General features: G+C 39.3%; 1 protein-coding gene across 1 annotated transcript; it reads right to left on the reverse strand.

Moving 5' to 3' along the window:
* Nucleotides 1-9,127: 9,127 nt before the first annotated feature.
* On the reverse strand, nt 9,128-11,671 carry LOC133556009 (cytochrome c oxidase subunit 6A, mitochondrial). The gene is given in 4 exon segments (XM_061905568.1): nt 9,128-9,278; nt 9,412-9,554; nt 11,123-11,198; nt 11,513-11,671. Coding segments are annotated over 3 exon segments (309 nt in total). The 5' UTR covers nt 11,513-11,671; the 3' UTR covers nt 9,128-9,188.
* Between the last annotated feature and the right edge of the window lie 8,517 nt (nt 11,672-20,188).

Here is a 20,188-nt window from a genome sequence, read left to right on the forward strand (position 1 = left end):
CGTAAGGTTTCATGTTTCATTTAATTACAAAATGAGAATTCAATTAGAGCAAGGGCGTCAAACTCATTTTCATCAAGGGCCACTTTGCCCATGATAGTATTACACAATTTCCTTCTTTTTTTTTATTGTCGTTGTTTACCAACAAACTACCGGTAATGGAAAACCTGCTTTGGAATCAAAAGTCAAATGCAACACTCTCTTTTAACATGAATTGATTAACATGGACCCCGACTTAAACAAGTTGAAAAACTTATTTGTGTGTTACCAATTAGTGTTCAAATGTACGGAATATGTATTGTACTGTACAATCTACTAATAAAAGTATCAATTAATTAATCAAAATGAAAACTTAATTTCAGCTAGTGAAGAAAGGGTATGAATGACACATAGGCAAGAAGTACAGCAGGAACGGGATTGAGAAGGCACTATTTCCTTTACCTGACACATGAAACGTGACAAATTGTGGGAGTGCGCTATCCACTTTCGCCGCCATTCCAACTTTGACCTATGCTATTTTGAGTGGCGCTTTCCCTTTTATTCAGCAGACTGCATTGCAAAATGATTAACCCCTCCTCTTCCCTTCATGCGAGATTCCACCCAGGAATGAGGCCGTATTAATCCCTTTCGTACTGTAGCTTGTTGCAGCAGATAATATTGAGTTAAGAGCAGCATTTGCATGCCTTCATGCTTTTTTTCTGTCAAAATTTAGATACATCAATCAATAAAGATTAAATAAAGTTGAAGCACAGTCTTTCCAGGCAATTCCAGGCCACAAAGAATAATCTGGTGGGCCAGATGTGGCCCCTGGGCCTTGAGTTTGATACAAGTGAATCAGACAGATGGTTTTGTTTTTTAGGGCATTCCTGCAATTGATTGTACTTTACCTGGAATCCGCTGGGGACGCTGTCACTTAAAGTCCATCCATCCATCCTTTTTCTACCGCTTATTCCCTTTGGAGACTCCAAAATTTCAGTGCCCCTCACGAAAATCACAGGGGGCAACCATTCTCCCAAATTTCTCCCGATTCTCACCTGGACAACAATATTGCTGGCGTGCCTTAAAGGCACTGCCTCAAGCGTCCTCTAAAACCTTTCGTCACGTCCGCTTTTCCTACGTTGAAACAGCGTGCCGGCCTAGTCACATGATATATGTGGCTTCTACACACACACACACACACGCTAATGCAATGCAAGCTTGGTCAACAGCCATACAGGTCAGACTGAGGGTGGCCGTATAAGCAACTTTAAGACTGTTACAAATATGCCCCACACTGTGAACCAACACTAAACGAGAATGACAAGCAAATTTGGGGAGAACATCCGCACCGTAACACAACATAAACACAACAGAACAAATACACAGAACCCCTTGCAGCACTACCTCTTCCTGGACGCTACAATATAAAAATGTATTATTAGCCTGTGGGAAAAGTTTATTTTGATATTTACCTGAGAAGGCTGCAAATAGAAAAGAGGCATTCAATTTCTATTTAAATTTGATTTCACGGTGGCAGAGGGGTTAGTGCGTCTGCCTCACAATACGAAGGTCCTGCAGTCCTGGGTTCAAATCCAGGCTCGGGATCTTTCTGTGTGGAGTTTGCATGTTCTCCCCGTGAATGCGTGGGTTCCCTCCGGGTACTCCGGCTTCCTCCCACTTCCAAAGACATGCACCTGGGGATAGGTTGATTGGCAACACTAAATTGTTCCTAGTGTGTGAATGTGAGTGTGAATGTTGTCTGTCTATCTGTGTTGGCCCTGTGATGAGGTGGCGACTTGTCCAGGGTGTACCCTGCCTTCCGCCCGATTGTAGCTGAGATAGGCGCCAGCGCCCCCCGCGACCCCAAAAGGGAATAAGCGGTAGAAAATGGATGGATGGATGGATTGACATGTCATTGCTATTTTTAAATTATTAGTATTATTTGAAACTCGAGTTTGCATGTCACTATAAAGTTATATAAGTCTCGCTTGTTCAATATTCAATTCAAAACTTGTTTTGGTCCCTATTAAAAGGTTAATTTGTTCAACCTTGGCCCGTGGCTTTGTTCAGTTTAAAATTTTGGCCCACTTTGTATTTGAGTTTGACACCCCTGCACTAGGGCCAATTTAGTGTTGCCAATCACTTAAAGTGATAGTGGTCAAACAAAGAATAGAATGGATATATCTTAATACAATAATTTAAACACAAACATTAAATGCATTGCAATGCGATGTCTTACTGATTTAAAAAAAAAATAATTCTTATGAAGCAGTTTAAAATTCAGGCTGGTATCAGTGACTCCAATCCACTGCTGATACTTAGTGCCAATTTACCTAATGTGTCGAGTAAAATTTATGTTTCAAGTGTTCCTGTGCTTGGGGAAATACTTTCAAATAACATAAAATCACAGGGGGCTTCACGGTGGCAGAGGGGTTAGTGCGTCTGCCTCACAATACGAAGGTCCTGAGTAGTCCTGGGTTCAATCCCGGGCTCGGGATCTTTCTGTGTGGAGTTTGCATGTTCTCCCCGTGACTGCGTGGGTTCCCTCCAGGTACTGCGGCTTAGCTCTGGGGATAGGTTGATTGGCAACACTAAATTGGTCCTAATGTGTGAATGTTATCTGTCTATCTGTGTTGGCCCTGCGATGAGGTGGCGACTTGTCCAGGGTGTACACCGCATTCCGCCCAATTGTAGCTGAGATAGGCACCAGCGACCCCATGGGGAATAAGCTGTAGAAAATGGATGGATGGATGGATACAATCACAGGGCAAAACAAATCATGGCGTTATTCTGCACTAAATTTGTTATTTTACTCTGATTCAACTCTATATGTAGTGTCTCCAAATAGCCATCAATTAACAAATGACAGACTCAACAACTGAGCACAGCACAGTGTGCCACTGCGCTTGCACATTACGTGCTCGCAAAGGCGCAATAACAAGTCTTTCCCACCAATCGCGTTTCATTTTGAGACCTCAATGGTTTATTACATGACACTGTGTTCCCTTAAATTGTACACACTATTTATCTTAATTTAAGAATATACATTAGACCAGGGGTCACCAACGCGGTGCCCGCGGGCACCAGATGACCAGATGAGTAGCCCGCTGGCCTGTTCTAAAAATAGCTCAAGTAGCAGCACTTACCAGTGAGCTGCCTCTATTTTTTTAATTTTATTTATTTACTAGCAAGCTGGTCTCGCTTTGCTCGACATTTTTAATTCTAAGAGAGACAAAACTCAAATAGAATTTGAAAATCCAAGAAAATATTTTAAAGACTTGGTCTTCACTTGTTTAAATAAATTCTTTACTTTGCTTCTTATAACTTTCAGAAAGACAATTTTAGAGAAAAAATACAACCTTAAAAATGATTTTAGGATTTTTAAACACATATACCTTTTTACCTTTTAAATTCCTTCCTCTTCTTTCCTGACAATTTAAATCAATGTTCAAGTAAATTTTTTTTTTTATTGTAAAGAATAATTAATACATTTTTAATTTAATTCTTCATTTTAGCTTCTGTTTTTTCGACGAAGAATATTTGTGAAATATTTCTTCAAACTTATTATGATTAAAATTCAAAAAAATATTCTGGCTAATCTAGAAAATCTTTAGAATCAAATTTAAATCTTATTTCAAAGTCTTTCGAAGTTCTTTTAACATTTTTGTTCTGGAAAATCTAGAAGAAATACTGATTTGTCCTTTTTATGAATATAGCTTTGTCCAATTTGTTATATATTCTCACAAAGTGCGGATTGGATTATAACCTATTTATAACATGTCATCAAAAATATATATTTTTTGTGACAAATTATTAAGATGATTAGTGTTTCCACAAAGATAAATATCATGAATTATTAATAATAACATATAGTTTAAGGTAAATTGAGCAAATTGGCTATTTCTGGCAATTTATCTAAGTGTGTATCAAACTGATAGCCCTTCGCATTAATCAGTACCCAAGAAGTAGCTCTTGGTTTCAAAAAGTATCGTTTTCAGTATCGTTCCGGTATCACTAGTGCCTGTCAATCAAATGCCCCGCCCACCAAGCAGCTCTTCTGGCTCCTGTGATTGGTTTGTTTTCCGAGCATAGTCATTTCGCAAAAACATATTCTAGAGCGCTATTACTGCACTAATTGGCCGTATACATTGTTGAGAAATATTTACGAAGTTTGTTTATGTGTGAATAGGTCGCAAAGTATGCCTTAAATTGTTGACCGCTTTTCGAGTACAGCCATGTAAACAAAAGCTTTCACCGCCAACAATGAATACCTATCCCCCACAATGCATTGCGAAATCACGTTCCCCGCCCATCCCAATTAATTGAATCCTCACCTCCCCGCAAGAAGTTTACATCCTCTCATAAAGGTAAGACAAAGTCGTCAAAAACATTATTTAACTTCACTTAACGTCGTTATAGAAGCAGACTAACTATTTTATGTGTAGACTATGATAACATAAGTTCTGAATGTTCATGTTTATTTAGGCTGCTAGCCAACCTTAGCCGATTAGCTAACATAACGTTAGCTTGAGTACAGGCTTGGCCATGACTACTATCTTAAATGTTTGTTTTCGGAAAAAAGAAATATGAGTACAACTAGTATTGTAGTGTTCTATATGTAGAAGCTTGGTATTTTGTATTTAAATGTATACTAGTAAACGACACTTTCACATAATATTATGGTTTTATTTTGAAATGACTCATTCTTCAGTCATTTGTGTGGTGGGACTGACAGCTACAAACGTGCAGACACAGACACGCTTCAAAACACAAAAAATACAATAACACCAAAACAAGGATGCAACGATGAAATGCTTCAAATTAAAAATACAGTGGAAGTTGCGACCTAAAGGCCTACTGAAATGAGATTTTCTTATTTACATGGGGATAGCAGGTCCATTCTATGTGTCATACTTGATCATTTTGCGATATTGCCATATTTTTGCTGAAAGGATTTAGTAGAGAACATCGATGATAAAGTTCGCAACTTTTGGTTGCTAATAAAAAAGCCTTGACTGTAACGGCAGTAGCAGGCGATGTGCGCGTGACGTCACGGGTTGTAGGGATCCTCACATTCTCACATTGTTTATAATCATAGCCACCAGCAACAAGAGCGATTCGGACCGAGAAAGTGACGATTTCCCCATTAATTTGAGCGAAAATGAAAGATTCGTGGATGAGGAAAGTTAGAGTGAAGCACTAGAAAAAGAAAAGACAAAAGGCGACGGCAGTGTGAGCAATTCAGACGTTATTATACAAATTCACTAGGATAATTCTGGAAATTCCCTCATCTGCTTATTGTGTTTTAGTGAGATTATAAAGTCATACCTGAAAGTCGGAGGTGTGTGGTGACCTCCAGTGTCTCTGATGGAGACCATGGAGCAGCCAAGAAAGTCGCCGCTGCCTCTTTGACAGCTGCAGGAGGACGCAAGCTCCGCTCATGTCTCCGGTAAGAGCCGACTTATTACCACAATTTTCTCATCAAAACCTGCCGGTGGGCATGTGGTAGAGAAACATGTTTGCTTGACCGCTCTGTTCCATATTAAAGCTTCACAACAAAAAAAGAAACACCGGCTTTGTTTTGGTTGCTCAAGGCAGCTGCAATCCACCACTTTCCACCAACAGCATTCTTCTTTATAGTCTCCATTATAAATTGAACAAATTGCAAAAGATTCAGCAACACAGATGTCCAAAATACTGTGTAATTATGCGATTAAAGCAGACGACTTTTAGCCGTGAGTGGTGCTGGGATAAAATGTCCACTCCAACCAATAACGCCACAAGCACGCGTCAACATGAGCGTCATTATTCCGCGACGTTTTCAACAGACACTTGGCGGGAAATTTACAATTGTAATTTAGTAAACTAAACCGGCCGTATTGGCATGTGTTACAATGTTAGATTTCATCATTGATATATAAACTATCAGTAGTGGGTTTCAGTAGGCCTTTAAATGTTTGTTTTCGGAAAACAGAAATATGAGTACAACTAATTTTGGAGTGTTCAATATATAGTAGCTTGGTATTTTGTATTTAAATGTATACTAGTAAACGATACTTTCATGTAATATTATGGTTTTAATTTGAAATGACTCTTTCTTCAGTCATTTGTGTGGTGGGACTGACAGCTACAAAAGTGCAGTAACGAAAACACTTTAGACACAGACATGCCCAAAACCAAAAAAAAATACAAAAACACCAAAACCCGGATGCAACAATGAAATGCTTCAAATTGAAAATGCAGTGGAAGTTGGAACTTTAACTTATAAGTACTCCAATGTGCGTATATTTTGAGATACAATACGTCTCTTGGCTTTCTGGGCGATATGGCTGAAAACCGCATCACGATATAAGTGTTTTGGTAATTATTTATATTTTTATGACCTATCGAAATAAAAGGGAAAAAATGCCCTACGGTCTTTTTTTTATGTCGAGCAAAAATAAGTTTGTTTGTTCTCTGCAGCACTAATTTTTTGTTTCTCTTCTCACTCCATGCAAAGAATCAACTGCAGAAAATAAGATGGTACAACCAAACTTGATAGTAGATATTGTTACTTGATTGGTTGTTAGCGTGTCACTCCCACTGATCAGTGATCACTTCCTGCATTGCCTAGTGCAGTTTTTTTCAGCCACTGTGCCGCAGCACACTGGTGTGCCGTACGTGAGATACAGTTTGGTGTGCCGTGAGCGTGAGCAGGTTGCCCATTTGGGGTAAAAAACCTTTTTTGTAAACCAATAATTATAGTCTGTAAATCATGTGTTGTTGAGTGTCTGTGCTGTCGAGAGCTTGGCATAGTAACCGTGTAATACTCTTCCATATCAGTAAATAAAGGGGTATTTCATGCTTAAACAAAGAGTGAACCAAACCACAGAATGCATTGATTTCAGTATTTCAATGGGTAGGGCTAATTAACCGGGCATCAAAAATAAAATAAATAGTGAAAATAATATTACAAAACAAGTCGAGCACCAAGTGAGTTGAACTAATGTGAAGTGAATTATATTTATATAGCGCTTTTTCTCTAGTGACTCAAAGCGCTTTACATAGTGAAACCCAATATCTAGGTTACATTTTAAACCAGTGTGGGTGGCACTGGGAGCAGGTGGGTAAAGTGTCTTGCCCAAGGACACAATGGCAGTGACTAAGATGGCGGAATTGGGGATCAAACCTGCAACCCTAAAGTTGCTGGCACGGCTGCTCTACCAACCGAGCTATTTTCCCACAATGTGTGTAAATAATAATATGAAAATAATCATCATCATCATCATCAGCCGTTGTCAGTCCACTGCTGGACGAAAGCCTCAGCATGTTTCTGCCATTTGGCGTACTTTTCATGCTGGTTATTAGCCTACACCTTCCACGCTGGCTTGGTGCGGGTTGGAGGGGGTATTTTATTTCAGAGATCCTTCTCCTAGACTAATTGCCTTACTGGGCTGTTGAACTTAGTCTGTCCTTTTGGTTGTCCGCGCCCCATTTACCCAGGGACCCGCTCAGCTTTATGGCGCTGACCGCCCGCCAGTCACAAGAGAAGGTCCAAACGGTTCTTTGTGTGCATTTTATTGACGTTAGTTGGGACTCACTAACCCCACACACACCCTCCCATTTCATGCCTGGATGTAGTTTAATGTCATACCCAGGACAAATGAAAAAAAATATTGAAAATAAACCCGCACCAAAAATAAAATTCAACAATTTTTGGCAATAACATAAATAAACCTAAAATCAAAAATAACATTTAATTATGTATAAATATGAATACAGAATTAACGTATTTAAGAGATACAATTAATTTCTTGAAATATTAATGTTAAATTGAGCTAGTATTAAAAAAATAATAATAATATTTTTTGAAAAATAATTTAACATCAACCAAGCACCAAAAATAAAATGAAATATTAAAAAAAAAAATTAGCACAAAAATAGAATAAAACAATTTGTGGAAATAATAAAGCAGACTTAAACTACCAGCAACAATTGTATTTGGTAATTTGTAGAAATAATCATAAAAAAATCACCCCCAAAAATACAATTACATGTGGGAATAATACAAAAATAAGCCTAGCACCAAAAGGAAAATTTAATAATTTGTGGAAATAAAAATGCAAAACACAAGCGTTGAGTACTACTGTGTTGCAATCACTTAAACGCTGCATGATTATGATTAAAAAAATATCAATCAGTCAATCAATCAAAGTTTACTTATATAGCCCTAAATCACGTGTGTCTCAAAGGGCTGCACAACCCACAATGACATCCTCATCTCAGATCCCACACCTTGGCAAGAAAAAACTCAACCCAATGGGATGACAATAACAAAAACCTTTGACGGGACCGCAGATGTTGGGACGCAGCGCAGAGACGTCCCCAACCCCAACTTATGCACAGATGAGTGGTCCACCCAGGGTCCCGACTTTGGACAGTTAGTGCATCATCTATGTTTACTGAATCTGTGCCCCCCGTCTTCACGAAGAAGAGGGGGGCAGAGCAGAAAAGAAATGGCAAATCAACTGGTATAAAAGGGGGTTATATTTAAAGGCTAGAGTATACAAATTAGTTTTAAGATGGCCCTTAAATGCTTTTACTGAGGTAGCATCTCTAACTGTTACAGGAATATATGTAATATACTGTATGTAAAATGAAAATTCTGAAAATGCCTAAAAAAACAACTGTATGAGAGAAATACTGCAAGTTAACAGAACATAACAGACGTTTGCCAGGGGAGCCAGACCTGAGTGATGTCTGTCTTTATAAGAAGACATGAGCGCTACACTAAGAAGGAACACAACTGCCTTTTGAATAGGATGGATATGAAGTTTTTTTTTAATGTCTTTGTTAAAATATTTTTTTGCATTTATAAAGCAGCTGATTTTTTATAGCTAATAATAAGTGGCCCTGCGACGAGGTGACGACTTGTCCAGGGTGTACCGCGACTTCCGCCCGATTGTAGCTGAGATAGGCGCCAGCGCCCCCCGCGACCCCAAAAGGGAATAAGCGGTAGAAAATGAATGGATGGATATTAACATTGGAACGAGAGTGAACAAACCATACACTTGTGCTTGAATTGCTGTCATTATTTTGTGTTACTCAAATATAATAAAGTTAGAAACCAGTACATAATTGTAGTTTAAGTGGAATAAAAAATGAGACGGAATCCATCATAAAGTGTTTTCATTCCAGTGCAAGCATGAATAGCTGAGAAGAGGCAGGGCTCCTTAGTGGTGGGAGCTCTCGTAGCCATCAGGCAGCGCATTAGCGTGAGGGTTGTGGAACAGTGAGTGGTTCCCATCGCCCCAGGGGAATTTCTGTGAGGAGACAAGTTGGAGCAATGTATGAATTAGCCAATAAATCTCTGCCTATGAGTGGAGGGGTGTTTGCTGTAAATAGTGCTATGGGAGTGTCAAGTAGTGGGCAGCTTTTTGATGGAATTCCACTCACCTTGGTGCGGATGCGGAGGTGAGAGTAGGGTACAAATTATGGGTTCTCATGCGAGTGCTTCTGCATCTTCATGTAGACATTCGCCATGCACACGCCGACACCAGGTAAGGCCAAGATGAAGGTCAGGATCTTCCATGTCCTCACTAGGGAAAAGTCAGCAGATGAAATGTTGTATCATGCTGGAGCTTGTGCCATATTGCAAGTTGTTCCACTATGGATTCCATATGAGTGACCACCGAAGATAAAGAATGTCGGACTGGCTGCTAGCTTTATACCACAAGTGTGCAAAGTGTAACCGGGACCATTTGCTGCCCACAGCTAGTGATTTAAAGGCCCGTGGCACATTCTAAAAACTGTATTTACACAACAAAAAAAGTTTTACAGAGGGATTGTAAATTGGTTATACTTGTCTAGTGCTTTTCTACCTTTACGTTATTGAAAGCGCTTCGACACTATTTTCACATTCACCCATTAACAGGCCCTATCCACGACCCATCAGGAGCAAGGGTGAAGTGTCTTGCTCATGGACACAACGGACGGGACTAGGATGGCGAAAGCCTCGGATCGACCCAGGAACCCTTAAGTTGCTGGCCCGGCCGCTCTACCATCCGAGCCATGCCGTTCGGTTGCCATTGTGAATGACAGGCACAATTCCAAAACAAGTACAGTTCTTTTTTAAGGTGAGCACAGCCCATTGAGGGACGCTGGACCATCAAAAATTTGCTTTGATCTTGAAGCAACCCCCTCCTCCCCCCATAGACAAATACAGGTAATGTTTTAACATTCATACAAGTGTGAGAATAAGCTAACAAACGTTAATGTTGAAATGTAAAAAAGGGAGTCTTAACTTGTAAATTGTTAATATGATGATTTATGCGACATAACATTTGATTTTTCAAAATACCGTATTTCCTTGAATTGCCGCCAGGGCGCTAATTAATTTAAAACCTCCTCTCACTCCTGCGCTTACCAAAGGCATGAGGTAAAAGTAAGCATGCGCTAATTATTTTAAAACTTCTTCTCCAAAAATTGAGAAAAAAGCTTGGACCTTAAATCTTCTTCCCTTTATGCAATTTCAAATTACCGGTTTTGAAATCAGCCTCCTCCATTTTGAAAATGATGACAGTGGAAGTGTCATTTGTGACGTCACGAGTTTGACCAGGCGGTAATACTAAGCACGCGCTAATTATTTTGGGAAGCGAGTTTGACCCGGCAGTAATTTAAGGCAGGCGCATACTATATGCCCTGCAGCAATTCAAGGAAATACGGTAAATAAATAAATATATATATATATATATATATATATATATATATATATATATATGCATTCTATTGTAGGTACTTTGAATTTAAAACCCCCCTGCGGCAATTCAAGGAAATACGGTAAGTGTAAAAAAAGGAAAACCGTGTTACAAGTGGAGTCTTACTTTAGTTTTTAAGTTGAGTCCGCTAAGTCTGTCACATAATTTTTCAGGTGCAGAGTTAATATTTTCTTGCTGGCTAAACTGCGCTTAAATTCAAATGTATATTAAAGTTAAAGTCCCAACTATGGTCACACACACACACCTAGGTGTGGTTATATTATTGTATCGTACAATTTTGAGGTTCCGCTATTGACTTTGTCTGTTTGTTTGTGTGTGTGTGTGCACACGTGCGTGCATGCATGCATGTGTGTGAGTGTGTGTGTGTGTGTGTGTGTTGCAGTTAAGACCTCCTCCCTCATGGCTCGAATCTGACGCAGCAGCTAGCATGCGCCGAGCGACTGTGGCGGCCGGAGAGACAGACATCTGTGGACATCAAGATGAGTTTTCAATAATGGACATGTCTGCATGCACAGCACAAAAAAACATATCATGCACCTTAAAAAAACAAAAACAACTACCATCTTATTTTTTGTTTACAGAATTATCCAAACTCATATCCACAAAAAAGAAACAGTATCTTCACCTCAATATACGTTTTCAACAACAACAACAACAACAACAAGGAGTACAAGAAGTAAGCCTGAAATAATTCCCTACATAGCAAAGAAGAGGTCTGAAGCAGTGCCCACACATTTCCCTGAGTCAAGTAATGCAAAATAAAAATAAACTAAACTTACTGCGCTTCAGGCAGAAGATATCTAATAGGCTTTATTTTCCCTCCCAGCAATTTCGTTGCTCGCTTAATTTCCCTTCCTGTTTGTTTGTCCTTCAGTCTGTCCCGAGATGAACTCAGCATGGGAGGCTCCTCCCCTCTCAATCTGTACCTGTGCCAAGAAACTTAAGTTTATATTTGGGTCGAGTGCCCATGTAGGCGGGCTGATATGTGGCCGAGATGGCATGGAAGAGGAAGAAGAGGGGGGCCTCTGACTCGCGTCAAAGTTTCTCGTTATTAATAATAAATATTAGAAAAGTGAGAGCTGTCGGTGAGAAATAAAAGTCAATGGATGAATGTTTACAATCCCATATGTGATTTAGATTAAACGTTCAAAAATCAAGATGCATGTGGCACTACAACGATATACTGCAGTGGTTCTCATGCATTCATATATTTGTTGCAGGTTGCCACAAATATAAACGTTCAAAAATCAAGATGCATGTGGCACTACAACGATATACTGCAGTGGTTCTCATGCATTCATATATTTGTTGCAGGTTGCCACAAATAGATTTGGCCCTACCTGTTTTGTTCTCGCTCATAAACACATTACAATGGGACTGTTGCTTGTCATTACAACTCCGTACAGTAGATTACATGGTAACTCTGCTTCTTAAAACCATTTTGCGCGGATCTGGTCTGCCAGAGAATAAGAAGACGTAGCAGAAGGGATGACCACTGCCAACTTGGTTTTCAGACCCATCCAGATTGCCTTTTTTTTAAAAAGCGTCTAGCGACAAATGAAACCACTTCTTCTGGTATTAATAGAAACAAGCACGTATCATTCTTCACAACGAGCAGTGGTGATGATTGTTAGTTTTGTGCAAATTACTGTGATATCTAATAATATATTTTAATGATCGAGTTTATTTTTATGGGGCTGCTGTGGCCCAGATGATAGAGCAGCCTTGTCTGCAAATTGATGGTTCCAGGTTCGATTCAAGCTTCTGCCATCCTCGTGACAACTGTTGTGTCCTTGGGCAAGACACTTCACCCTTGCTCCTGATGGATCGTGGTTAGCGCCCTGCATGGCAGCTTCTGCCATCAGTGTGTGAATGTGACGTATTAAGTAAAGCGCTTTGAGCATTATTCCAGGGATAGTAAAGTGGTATATAAATACAAACCATTTACAAATGTCAATAAATAGTTGTGGAAAAATGGCTCCCGGTCCATATTATTTTTGTTGTTTGCAAAGTCTTCACTCTTGCTCAGGTTTTGTTTTATAAATAATCTACATGCTGTCACGAATAGATGGTTGGGACTATTGGTGTCCCAATCTGATATTTATGTCACATATATCAGCCCAAAAATATAAAATGCATGTAAAATGTCCGACATTGATACGGGCAGAACTGCAGCCTGTTTATTTGTGCAAAGTTGGACAGCCAGTTAACATCTAAATGTTTTGCAACAAACAGACTATTTTTTCTGTTTTTCTCAAGTCACTTACAAAAGGTAAACAGGCTACTAGGAGCTTGCAGCTACACAGCAGCTAAGCATGCGTAATAAGTGTCCTTTATTGAACAACAATGCAGTCGAAAACAGCACATTTGTCAGTAGTAACAAATGATTATAGTTGCATATTTCTTATACAAAAAAAGTCTGTACAAAGTATCCAGTAACAAACATGTCGGCATCATTTAATTTCCTATTATTATAAGAAATTATTGTGGCCAATCCTATTTAAAGTTATAGACAAAACGTTCTTAATAAATAGGTCAGGGATTTTCACTTGCTCAAGCTGTTTCTAACACTGCACAGTACCGAATGATACAAGTATATTTGATTTTTGGAGATATTGTATCGGATCAACATCTGTATCATCCAATACTCAGTGCTACAATATTGGTATTGTATCAGAAGTGAACTAGTTGTATTGGGACGCTCCTAGTTTGGAATAACTTTCTCGTTCACCACAATCCTAAATTTCTAGGATTCCGAAGGTAGAAATGTCAGCAATAAATAATATGTGAGAGTAAAATATACTGAAACAATGGTCCATTTTATTGGAGTACAAACAGTCCACCAGATGCTCTGGTATTTTACTAGGGTTGGTGTTGATTCAGGTTTTCTGTTCGGACGTCCTGGACCTTGGACACATTTTAAGAACTTATTCAGGACACTGTGACTATTTTACATTCGATTTATTTCATTGAGCTTTTCTGGAAAACTACTGTAAATAGTACTGTGCTTATTATTTTGTACATTTTTGTCTGTATACCAGGAAATAGCCTGCTAGCAAATAGTTTCATGGACAGACAAAAGCACTTAAGGTCCAGTTTTGCGAACAGTTCCAATATTCAAGCTGGCTTATATCTGACATGCATGTCCAGTTAAGTATAAAGACAGATGGTATAATGTCCTGTCTTTATTTGAATGTTTAATCTTCATTTTTCGTACTGTTAGCCATACTTTTGTTGTCTCCATCTGGCCACTTTCAAACTGACTGACTCTGCCAGCGGTGGGTGATGTCAGTTGGTCATGCAAACAGTCGGTCTGAACGTCTCGAGCCAGTGTTATTGTGGGAAGAGCTTACACGCCATCTCGGCACAGTCCCACATTTCCATGTGTTGCAGCTGTTCTGGCCAGGCCAAATTTTTTGCGCTATCTAAGTTGTATTTGAGTTTTATTTCCCGCATTACTACACTCTGCAACACATAATTCCCTTCCTGGGATTCGTAAATGCATTTTTTTGAGGATGAGTACCAAATTCTGTATTTTCATAGGCACTGACCGAAATTTGTTGGTACTACCGAGTATCGATTCACGTAAAATCAAACGGTGCCATATTTTGATAGCTTTTGTTGCACGTGACTTTTCATTCGGTTCCACAATGGCTCAAGGAAACAATCACTCAAGCATCACTGGGCAGGTCTTGGCGAAATGGCCTAAAAATAAAATTTGCGATTATTATCACAAAAAATTCGGGATTTTTTTTTCCTGATTTTTTTTCCCCCCCTACTTTTTAATGGAGCCAATACATACAAATGACAGATCATTCAAAACATTTTTTTTTTTTTTATTTAATCAAAAACTAGCATCTTACTCTTGGCAAAATTCTAATTTGTATAATGTCTTTCTTAGACCAGATATGAAATGTACGTTTCATGGAATAATTTTCAAAGAATTTAAGACCTTTAATTGGAAATTGAGAAGAATACTTTTAATAAAAATGTAGCATTGCACACTGCATGCAAATATACAGTCTCCAACATTGAAATCAATAAAGTGCAAACTTCAAACTTCTGTGTTGAATAACATCCTTCTGTAAATAAAAGAAATAGTTGTATACATTGTATCCCAAAAAAATAATGAAGTAAAATATTGAGAGGCCTAAAGTTTGTTTCAGTAAGTGGATAAAGTAAACGCAGCTTTTTGCATTCACTAATCTTGGTGGTGTGCAGAGCAACTGCTTTAGTGATTGCTCTACGCCAGAGGTCACCAACCCGGTGCCCGCGGGCACCAGGTAGCCCGTAAGGACCAGATGAGTAGCCCGCTGGCCTGTTCTAAAAATAGCTCAAGTAGCAGCACTTACTAGTGGGCTGCCTCTATTTTTTAAATTGTATTTATTTACTAGCAAGCTGGTCTCGCTTTGTTCGACATTTTTAATTCTAAGAGAGACAAAATTCAAATAGAATTTGAAAATTCAAGAAAATATTTTAAAGACTTGGTCTTCACTTGATTAAATAAATTCATTTATTTTTTTTACTTTGCTTCTTATAACTTTCAGAAAGACAATTTTAGAGAAAAAATACAACCTTAAAAATGATTTTAGGATTTTTAAACACATATACCTTTTTACCTTTTAAATTCCTTCCTCTGCTTTCCTGACAATTTAAATCAATGTTCAAGTAAATACTTTTTTTTATTCTAAAGAATAATAAATACATTTTTAATTTAATTCTTCATTTTAGCTTCTGTTTTTTCGACGAAGAATATTTGTGAAATATTTCTTCAAATTTATGATTAAAATTCAAAAAAATATTCTGGCTAATCTAGAAAATCTTTAGAATCAAATTTAAATCTTATTTTAAAGTCTTTTGAAGTTCTTTTAACATTTTTGTTCTGGAAAATCTAGAAGAAATAATGATTTGTCTTTGTTAGAAATATAGCTTGGTCCAATTTGTTATATATTTTAACGAAGTGCAGATTAGATTTTAACCTATTTAAAACATGTCATCAAAATTCTAAAATTAATCTTAATCAGGAAAAATTAGTAATGATGTTCCATAAATCATTTTTTTAATTTTTTCAAAAAGATTCGAATTAGCTAGTTTTTCTCTTCTTTTTTTTTGGGCTGAATTTTAAAGAGTCGAAATTGAAGATAAGCTATGTTTCAAAATTGAATTTTCTTTTTTTTCCCTGTTTTCTCCTCTTTTAAACTGTTCAATTAAGTGTTTTTTTCATCATTTATTCTCTACAAAATATCTTCCGTAAAAGGAAAAAAAATGTACGACGGAATGACAGACGGAAATACCCATTTTTTTTATATACAGTATTTTTCGGACTATAAGTCGCAGTCTTTTCCACAGTCCAGCGGGGGGTGGGACCCAGCCAAACCCCCCCCCCCCCCCCCCCCAAAAAATTGTTTTTATTTATTTATTGTATTTTTTTTAATGGTTTGGCCGGGTTGAAACTTGGCCAAACTATAAAAAAATAATTTTTTTTTTTTTTTGGGTTTGGCCGGGTTTCACCCCCCGCTGGACTATGGAGAAGACTACGATTTATAGTCCGAAAAATACGGTATGTATAGATTTATTTATTAAAGGTAAATTGAGCAAATTGGCTATTTCTTGCAATTTATTTAAGTGTGTATCAAACTGGTAGCCCTTTGCATTAATCAGTACCCAAGAAGTAGCTCTTGGTTTCAAAAAGGTTGGTGACCCCTGCTCTACGCATTGTGCTTCTTTCTCATCATATATGACATCATCATGCATACCTGATGTAAATGATTCCACCATAGTAAGTTGCATTTTTATCCTGTAGTTTTTTTGTTGTTGTGTCTTGTTCGCCTCGTAAAGAGTTGTATTTCCCGCTCTGGGCTGGAGGCTTCGTTTTCAGATGCTCGAATAAGTTTCTTGTACTGCTGCCATTTTGAAACAGACTTTGCAGCGTGCAGTAACTTTTTTAAAGCCTGCTGTCGCAAAAACAAAGTACTTACAACACTTTTCTTTCGAGGAAATGTCTCGCTCTGTTGAGCATTAGCGATAGCCATGTTTTGAAATAAGGGTACTGTACCAGCTACGGAAACTTCTTGGGGGCAAAAAGTAGGCCGGAGAAAGAGGAGAAACATTTTTTTATTTGTAATCTTACAAATTGTCTGCAACAAAAAACTAAATATATATTGATATCACCTACGGAAACTCCTTAGGGACAAAAAGTAGGCCGGAGAAAGAGGAGAACATTTTTTTTATTTTTAATTTTACAAATTGCAACAAAAAACTCAAATATATTGATATCACCTAGGCCTAACTCAGGGCGGACTCCACCAAACTCCCTGTAAGTAATGTTGCAATTTTCAACACTAACAAAGCAAGTACGCGTGGTGGAAAACGCTGGAACGTAAAGTAAGGCTCCACTTCTCCAAAATGCGCTAACTTGATGCTAATTTGATTTGCCATAGACAGGCTACTACTACTAGGGCAGCATGGTGGAACAGGGGTTAGTGCATGTGCCTCACAATACGAAGGTCCTGAGTAGTCCTGAGTTTAAAGGCCTACTGAAATTAGATTTTTTTATTCAAACAGGGATAGCAGGTCCATTTTATGTGTCACACTTGATCATTTCGCAATATTGCCATATTTTTGCTGAAATTATTTAGTAGAAAACATCGACGATAAAGTTCGCAACTTTTAGTCGCTAATAAAAAAGCCTTGCCTGTACAGGAAGTAGCAGACGATGTGCGCGTGACGTCACTGGTTGTAGAGCTCCTCACATCCGCACATTGTTTACAATCATAACAACCAGCAGCTAGAGCGATTCGGACCGAGAAAGCGACAATTTCCCCATTAATTTGAGTGAGGACGAAAGATTCGTGGATGAGAATAGTGAGAGTGAAGGAATAGAAGAAAATAAATAAGATGAGGGCAGTCAGTGGGAGCGATTCAGATGTTATTAGACACATTTAGTAGGATAATTCTGGAAAACAAAGAAACACTGGCTGTGTTTGTGTTGCTACACATCTTTCTTCTTTGTGGTCTCCATTATTAATTGAATAAATCGCAAAAGATTCAGCAACACAGAGGTCCAGAATACTGTGTAATTATGCGACAAAAACAAATACTGTGTAATTATGCGATAAAAACAGACTACTTTTAGCCGTGATCAATGCTGGAAGAACATGTCCCTTACCACCGGTGACGTCACGCGCACGCGTCATCATTCCGCGATGTTTTCAACCGGATACTTAGTGGGAAATTTAAAATTGCAATTTAGTAAACTAAACCGGCCGTATTGCAATGTTAAGATTTCATCATTGATATATAAACTATCAGACAGCGTGGTCGGTAGTAGTGGGTTTCAGTTGGCCTTTAATCCCGGGCTCAGGATCTTTCTGCGTGGAGTTCACATGTTCTCCATGTGACTGCGTGGGTTTCCTCCGGGTACGCCGGCTTCCTCCCACCTCCAAAGACATGCACCTGGGGATAGGTTAATTGGCAACACTAGTGTGTGAATGTTGTCTGTCTATCTGTGTTGGTCGAGCGATGAGTAGCGACTTATCCAGGGTGTACCTTGCTTTCTGCCCGAATGCAGCTGTGCTGAGATAGGCTCCAGCGCCCCCTGGAGCCCGAAAAGGACAAGTGGTAGAAAATGGATGGATGGATGGAAGGCTACTACTAGCATTAGCGATTTTTCATGGCGAATTCAACACCTCCAAATTTGGCAATAAAAACTACAAATGAGATGAATGTTACAATCAAACAGCTGGTCTGTTATAAGTACAATATTTTCAGTACAAACACTTTGTAGTGTGCAACACAACACATTCAGCTTCCTGGAAAGACCTACTTCCTAGTTTGACAACATACCATAGATAGCCGATACAAGACTGCCATCTAATGTCTTGGAAGAGGAACTGCATTTAAATGAGACTCAGCTGGTATAATAAAACAATATATAACAACTGGACAGCACAGTTATTATAATCAGCTAATTTTTAAAAGTTACATAAAAATATTAAAAGTTCATCATCATCTTCCGCTTATCCGAGGTCGGGTCGCGGGGGCAACAGCCTAAGCAGGGAAACCCAGACTTCCCTCTCCCCAGCCACTTCGTCTAGCTCTTCCCGGGGGATCCCGAGGCGTTCCCAGGCCAGCCGGGAGACATAGTCTTCCCAACGTGTCCTGGGTCTTCCCCGTGGCCTCCTACCGGTTGGACGTGCCCTAAACACCTCCCTAGGGAGGCGTTCGGGTGGCATCCTTACCAGATGCCCGAACCACCTCATCTGGCTCCTCTCGATGTGGAGGAGCAGCGGCTTTACTTTGAGTTTCTCCCGGATGACAGAGCTTCTCACCCTATCTCTAAGGGAGAGCCCCGCCACACGGCGGAGGAAACTCATTTCGGCCGCTTGTACCCGTGATCTTATCCTTTCGGTCATGACCCAAAGCTCATGACCATAGGTGAGGATGGGAACGTAGATCGACCGGTAAATTGAGAGCTTTGCCTTCCGGCTCAGCTCCTTCTTCACCACAACGGATCGGTACAACGTCCGCATTACTGAAGACGCCGCACCGATCCACCTGTCGATCTCACGATCCACTCTTCCCTCACTCGTGAACAAGACTCCTAGGTACTTGACGCACCGATCCGCCTGTCGATCTCACGATCCACTCTTCCCTCACTCGTGAACAAGACTCCTAGGTACTTGAACTCCAATACACACCTAAAGTACCACAAATTGGTACTGTTAAGTACCGGTAATCGATTCCCAGGGTCTGTAAATTGGTAGCGTATCGGTTCAAATGGGAACGGTACCTATCTCTATTAGCCTCAGTTAGCATCAGCTTTGAGCAGGTCCAACATAGTTTTGATGCTGTCCCAGCAGCGAGACCAGGCTACACAAAGCAGAACGCTAATATTGATTCCCCAGCAGGTGGTCTAAAAACCATAAAACTTACAGTAAATCATTTGATAGACAGAGCACGACGGGCACTTTAAATCATAAAGTTAGTAAGACCAACTATCCAAGGACCAAGGTGCTGTCAAGTTTTTATGGTAATTGTTAGCTAAAGTACCTGAACATTATTTAGATTTAATGCTAAGCTAATAAGTATTTTTTTTACATCCGACCTTATGGATTTTTCCAGAATGACATTGTAGGGCACATCAGGACGGTCATCTGGGGTCGTCATCTGTACGTCTATAATTTTGGGGGTGCGCAATGTTTCTAATAAGACAGACCACCATGAAACAATTGCCCAGATGCGTCTCCAGACACTCCTCTCTGGCTAAATGTGCCGACACAGTCCACCTTTGTCCCGGCGTACGTCTTGACAGCTGTCACCTCTTGGTCTGGAAGCGTCTGCATGTTGAGGAACGCAGCCAGGTCCTTATGGACGAGAGTGTTGCTTTTACTGCCAGGCAAACGTGCAGACAGACAAATGTTTAGAGGTGAGAAGTCTGTCTGTGAGTCAGACGG

This window comes from Nerophis ophidion, linkage group LG07, assembly GCF_033978795.1.
Source record: "Nerophis ophidion isolate RoL-2023_Sa linkage group LG07, RoL_Noph_v1.0, whole genome shotgun sequence".
In the NCBI taxonomy this organism is placed as follows: Eukaryota; Metazoa; Chordata; class Actinopteri; order Syngnathiformes; family Syngnathidae; genus Nerophis; species Nerophis ophidion.